This window comes from Stegastes partitus, unplaced genomic scaffold (genome assembly GCF_000690725.1).
Source record: "Stegastes partitus isolate 25-593 unplaced genomic scaffold, Stegastes_partitus-1.0.2 Scaffold691, whole genome shotgun sequence".
NCBI lineage: Eukaryota > Metazoa > Chordata > Actinopteri > Pomacentridae > Stegastes > Stegastes partitus.
In genome coordinates, this window is record NW_007578422.1 from 381,374 (window position 1) to 387,333 (window position 5,960).

General features: G+C 49.2%; 2 protein-coding genes across 2 annotated transcripts in view; one reads left to right on the forward strand and one right to left on the reverse strand.

Moving 5' to 3' along the window:
- Positions 1-3,329: 3,329 nt before the first annotated feature.
- The window catches only part of LOC103363796 (failed axon connections homolog), a 15,760-nt gene continuing 13,129 nt past the window's right edge, over positions 3,330-5,960 (reverse strand). Inside the window, exon 3 of the transcript XR_520515.1 lies at positions 3,330-3,340. The gene's annotated coding sequence lies outside the window, so the exon portion shown is untranslated. The remainder of the gene's footprint in view (positions 3,341-5,960) is intronic.
- On the forward strand, positions 4,008-5,399 carry pou3f2a (POU class 3 homeobox 2a). Its single transcript, XM_008290698.1, has one exon. It carries the CDS (start codon positions 4,008-4,010, stop codon positions 5,397-5,399), a length of 1,392 nt encoding a protein of 463 aa, XP_008288920.1.

Sequence of the window (5,960 nt, forward strand, 5' to 3'; positions counted from 1 at the left end):
TTGTCATTTTGTGTCCCTGTTTTGAAGTTTTGTGTCTCTTTTGTCATTTTTTGTTGAGTTCTGACTCATTTTTGTCATTTATTCTCTCTTTTTTTGCTCCTTTATTATATTATATTTTTTTATTACTTAGTGTCATTTTAGTATTTCTTTTTTGTCTTTTGTTTTGTTTTGTCTTTTTTTTGCCATGTGGTGTTGTTCAGTTTCTTTTTTTTTTTTTGGTCATTTTATGTCTCTTTGTGATTGTTTTGTCTCCTCATCCTGCAGATGTTAAACTATCTCCATGTTTCCAGCCTCTTCAGACGAACCCTCTCTGCTCATCAGCTGTAGAAAGATGTTCCACCATCAAATGTAGAAAGATGTTCCACCATCAGATGTAGAAAGATGTTCCACCATCAGCTGGATGTATCTCCACCAACTGGCTCCTCTGTTCTCTGGTTCTGATCCATGCTTCATTCATTTATTGATCCAGTCGGTTGGATTTTCTTCTCAGTCCCTCTGAGGAAACACTGGCTGCAGTTCAGCTCACAAACTCTGAATGTTTTGCTGTTGTTCACAGCAGTTCAAAGTGATTTTGATGAAATATCACAAGTTTATATTTGGTTGTCGTGGTTCCTGGAAACCTGACAGCTCTTCCTACTGAGTCAGTCATGGATTCTCAATTTGCAGAATTTCTTGTTGTTTTTACAGAATCTGGTGCAAATGCTTCATTTTTGGTGAATTATTTAAAAAAGAGACACGTAGAATGAAGTGATTTCAAATCAAACGTCACAATTTTCAACCTAGTTTTGGTTTATTTTGCCGACACGATTGATTCAAAACGTTGAAAATCAAACCATTCTTTCTATTTTTACAGTTTCTTGCTTACTAACGGTGTCATTTTGCAGATTTTTTAAAACAGATAACACGTCTTTCAGCCTCACTGTCGGCTCACAGGGTTCAACGCTGCAGTAATTTGGATTTTTTTGTGTTTTTCGACCTTCCAGCTGCTGTTTTCCACTATTTTCTCTACAAAAGTCCTTTTTTCAAGACTTGAAAAGCAAAACAACAAAAGACGATTTGGTTTTTTTTTTTTAAAACAGAATCTGGTGCGAACTGGTTATTTTTGGATTCTAAACTTAGATTTGGTTAATTTTCCTGACAAACCTGCACATCAGGCATCCTGACGATTCTCTTTGTTTCCGGTTGATTCAGTTCAACTTTAAGACTTGAAAGTTTGAGTCAAATTCGACGAGCGAGATCAGAGTTTTCTCTATATTGTGTCTGCAAGTTTCTACCAGTTGTAGAAAATACTGTAGAAATATAATGTAGAAATACTGATACGATGCTTCAGAACCGTTCATCCTGCACAATCGACCTCAGACTGTTGGGTTTGTCCATTTTCAACCCAACATTTTTCGTGTGTAATAATTTCTACACGTGATTTCGTTGATAAACTGTTTAAATGTTGTCGTTTATGGCTCTGAGTTTGCAGTAATCGTACCCGTCTGGTTCTGCATCCAGTCTGAAGGTGAAACCTGGATGTCGTCGGTCCTTCGAGGCTCCTTTAACCTCCATGTTTTACAGCCGGTGGCCCAGTTTGCACCAATAAAATCACACATCTCCTAAACACCAGTAGTTTGCCAAAGTAGGTCCAGGGACGCCCCCGGGGGGTCTGGAAGGGATTTCAGGGGGACTCAGCAGAAAGAAGAATAGTTTAATTTCAACAATCGCTGCATTAATTTAAGGATGAAAGCAGCCGCGTGCTGCAGAGCTGCTGCTCCGACGGCCGCTTCCTCACCAGCGTCACCTTCAGGATCCTCAACCTGCGACTCCTTCGTCCGACGTTCGAACGTACAGTCGGGAAAATGTGCAAAAAACATCGGGAGCAGTGAGACGGCGACTGGTGGAGGAACAAAGTCCAGCTGCTTCCTACAGTGTTTGGTAGTTTAAGTAAAGAACGCACCAAAAACATGGCTGAATACGGTGACGTTTTACAGACAGAGTTACACAAAATAGTTGAGAAAAGTGCAGTCGAGTTATTTGTTGTGTTGTTCACTAGCTGTTTGTGATAAAGGAGAACCTTTGGAGCAGCCGCTGATTCAGGTCAGATCCGCTTTAGTTCCTCTCAGATGAACAGTTTACGTTGCTTCAGCTTCATTTTGAACAAACTCTGCGTTAAGTTTCCAGCTCAAGTGTTTGCTTTCCTCGACGTAAACATCATTTTCTGAGAACGTCACTTCAGTCGCAGCTGAGACATGTGAAGAACCCGGTCACTGTGACGGAGCGTAAAGTTTTTAAAACTTAAAGAGACTAAATGTAGTTTCAGCTCGATAGAATCCCCAAACAGAAAAAGATGAACGAGGAGCTGTTTGAGCTTCACCTGCAGCTTAAGGACACGTCTGTTTAATTAGCTAATGACTTTATTAGCTAGTTTAAGCAAACAGTGATGCATTTTATTATGTTTACGAGCTTAATCTACAGATTAGGTGGTGACTACATACACACAGAGGAGGAGCTGTGATGTTTTGTTGGTAAAGTAGTTTAAAATAGTCACGAAAAGTCTCCCAAAAAAAATGTGTTGAAGTGGTGTGACCTGTAGAGAGGTGTGTAGGACGAACTGGACACCCGGAGAGCTTCCTGCTTTAATCAGCGTCGTTAAGCAGCGACGCAGTCAATTCCAACGAGTGTAGTTTAAGTAAATAACAATGTGATGAGGGATTTGATCTGCAGAGCACCTGAAGCTGTCCATAGTGGAGCAGAAAGTCTCACAAAGTAGACGAGAAAAGTGTCAGAAATGTTTCTAAGAGCGGGTTTTCTGTGTTGCAATTCAAATACGGACGCGTTATTGGTAAAACGTATATAAAACTTTGTGTTTCAGAGATTAATCTGCAACTTAACGAACATGGCGGAGCATGAAGTCATCAGGACAAGGCAGGTGGAGGTAAGTTGTGTCACTCACTGATGTGTTTTTAAGTTTGGAGTTTTTGCACTAAACTGGACACTTTGTTGGTGTTGGAGAGTCTTATGAGCAAAATGTGCACAAAACATGTCAAACCTGTGAGTGTTGAAGCTAAAAACATGCACCTTCATGTGTTTCAGAGGAACTGCGGTTTTGAGGCAGATGTTTGGAAAAAAGGCATCTGGATTCAAAAGTAGTGTGAACATGTTACTTGCAACATGTGCGCAAAACGTTGCAAATATGTGATTCCAGCGACTGTATTGAAGCTAAAACCCGCACCTCAGTGCGTTTAGGAGGCAAATCTGCGGAGTAACTGCAGCTGCGGTGGAGTGACGGCGGAATAAAGTTGAATTAAACCGTAAGAAACGCGTGACTTCTTACGTGTGGACTCTTGTGTTTGAGCTTTATTTCGCTCCTCGGATGTTCAGATTCTGGGCCTCCTGCTGCTGCTGCTTCGGTCGCAGGTTCTGGAGGTTGAGCTCGTGCCGCTGCGCGTCCCAAAGTTTACCCAACAGGCAGGTGGACGAGCGTCGGTGCGCGCAGAGCTGCCCCTCCGCGCTTGGCCCCGGGTCGCCCTCTCTGCGCGGCCCCAGCGAGCCCTTTGGAAGGCGCGGATTGCAGCTGTGACGTGGGCGTCGTTGTTCCATTCAGCGGCTTCGTCATGGCAACGGGGCAGAAGCTGGAAGCACGCAGCGCCTCTCCCTGGACCGCGTCCTGAGGGCACACAGGCAGCTGGAAGTTGCTCTCCGTGATCCGTGCTCGCTGCTCGTCCACGCATTCAGCCTCCAACTCCGTGGATCAGAATGAACTCGGACGTTTCCGCGAGTTAATGTGCAAACTCTGCTTATGGCGTGCAACTTTTACGCAGCGTTTTGACGCACGAACCAGTAAACGTGACCCACTGACCTACATCAAAGTAGTTCCACCAGAGGAAGAAGGTTTTTTTTTTCTTCTTCCTACACCCCAGATTGTGTGTTTACACTCACTCACTCGGCGCTCTAACGTGCTGCAGGACCGCTACTATTGTTGGGCAGAGTGATTGGGGTTTCTGTACAATCTCCCGTGACCAATGAGCGGGGTGCTGTCAGGGGTAACCACATCTGTCAACCGTTCTTGGCCAATAAAGAGCGGAGCGAGGCGGACCACAGGTGCGCGCCTCTGCGTCCCCTTGGCACAGCGCCCGGGAGATGCTGGAGAGAGACGCCGAGCTGCCCCGTGGCGCAAAAGAGTTCCTGTCAAAGGCAGCCTCCTTTTAACTCCACGCATCACTCCGGCTCGGATAGTTATGGCGACCGCAACGTCCAACCACTACAGCGTCCTCAGCACCCCCAGCAGCGCGCCGCCGCCGCACTCGGAGTCCGGGAGCATGCAGCAGGCGGCAGCGTACAGGGACGCGCACACCCTGCTCCAGAACGACTACAGCACGTTACCGGGCGGTGGACATCCGCTCAGCCACGCGCACCAGTGGATAACGGCGCTGTCTCACGGTGACAGCGGGGCGCCGTGGCCGTCGAGTCCCCTCGGAGAGCAGGACGTGAAGCCCGTGCTGCATGACAGTGACCGAGAGGAGCTGCAGAACTCCAGCAGTCTGCAGCAGCAGCAGCAGCAGCAGCAGCAACAGCGACACCCTCACCTCGCGCACCAGCAGGCGCATCACGACGCCAGAGCATGGCGAACCAGCACAGCCAGCACGCACATCTCCGCCATGGCGACGTCTGAGGGCCAGAGCCTGGTCTACTCCCAGTCCGGCTTCGGGCTGATGCCGGGGGGAGAGCAAGGGGGGATGCACCACCACCCCCTGCGGGACGAGGACCACCACAGCCACAGCCCGCACCTCAGCGAGCACGGAGGCGGCCCCGGGGCCCACCAGCAGTCTCTGTCCCACCACCACCAGCACGGGGGCCACCAGGACCAGTCGGACGAGGACACGCCGACCTCGGACGAGTTGGAGCAGTTCGCCAAGCAGTTCAAGCAGCGGCGGATCAAGCTGGGCTTCACGCAGGCGGACGTGGGTCTGGCGCTCGGGACGCTGTACGGGAACGTTTTTTCTCAGACCACCATTTGCAGGTTCGAGGCGCTTCAGCTGAGCTTCAAAAACATGTGCAAACTCAAGCCGCTGTTGAACAAGTGGCTGGAGGAGGCGGACTCCACGTCGGGGAGCCCCACCAGCCTGGATAAGATCGCGGCACAAGGACGCAAAAGGAAAAAGCGGACCTCCATCGAGGTGGGCGTCAAAGGCGCTCTGGAGAGCCATTTTCTCAAATGTCCAAAACCGGGAGCGGCGGAGATCAACTCGCTGGCGGACAGTCTGCAGCTGGAGAAGGAGGTGGTCCGGGTCTGGTTCTGCAACCGGCGGCAGAAGGAGAAGCGGATGACGCCGGCCGGGGGACAGATCCCGGGAGGAGAGGACATGTACGGGGACACCCCTCCGCACCACGGAGGACAGACTCCGGTGCAGTGACCGGAGCGGGACGCGGGACCCCTGGAGGAGGTTCTACCGCCTCCCCGTTTGTTTCGTTCTCCGAGCTGGACCCGCTCGGAACTGGACCGCGGCCAGGTTTTTGGTGTTCGGTGGCACCGGGGCGCCAAAAAAAAAAAAAAAGAAGAAGAAGAACCACAGACTGGATGGATGGAGGCGCACCGAGCTGCTGCAGCAACCAACAGAAAATCACAAAAACTACAAAAAGAAAAAAGAAAGAACAAAAAAAAAAAAAGAACAAAATAAACGTTTTCCGGCTGAATGTTGGACCGAGCGGCGCCGCGGTGCCGTCGGGTCGCGAGCAGCGGCGCGTCCACCGGGGGACGGACCGGGAACAAAGCTCGGGGCAGGAAGGTTTAGTCGCAGCCGGTGTGGGTAAATAAACGCCATCTTTCCATCATAACAAAAGCAACAGGGGTTCTTCAGGAGCTGAAATGGCAGAAACCTGCTGAACGACGTTCAAACCGACCAGAACCAGCTGCTGCAGCCGCACACCGTCCACACCATCATCATCATCATTATTATTATTATTATTATTATTAT

Excerpts from the sequence above, each read along its gene's own strand:
- pou3f2a (XM_008290698.1), top strand. The coding sequence starts at position 4,008 with ATGAGCGGGGTGCTGTCAGGGGTAACCACATCTGTCAACCGTTCTTGG.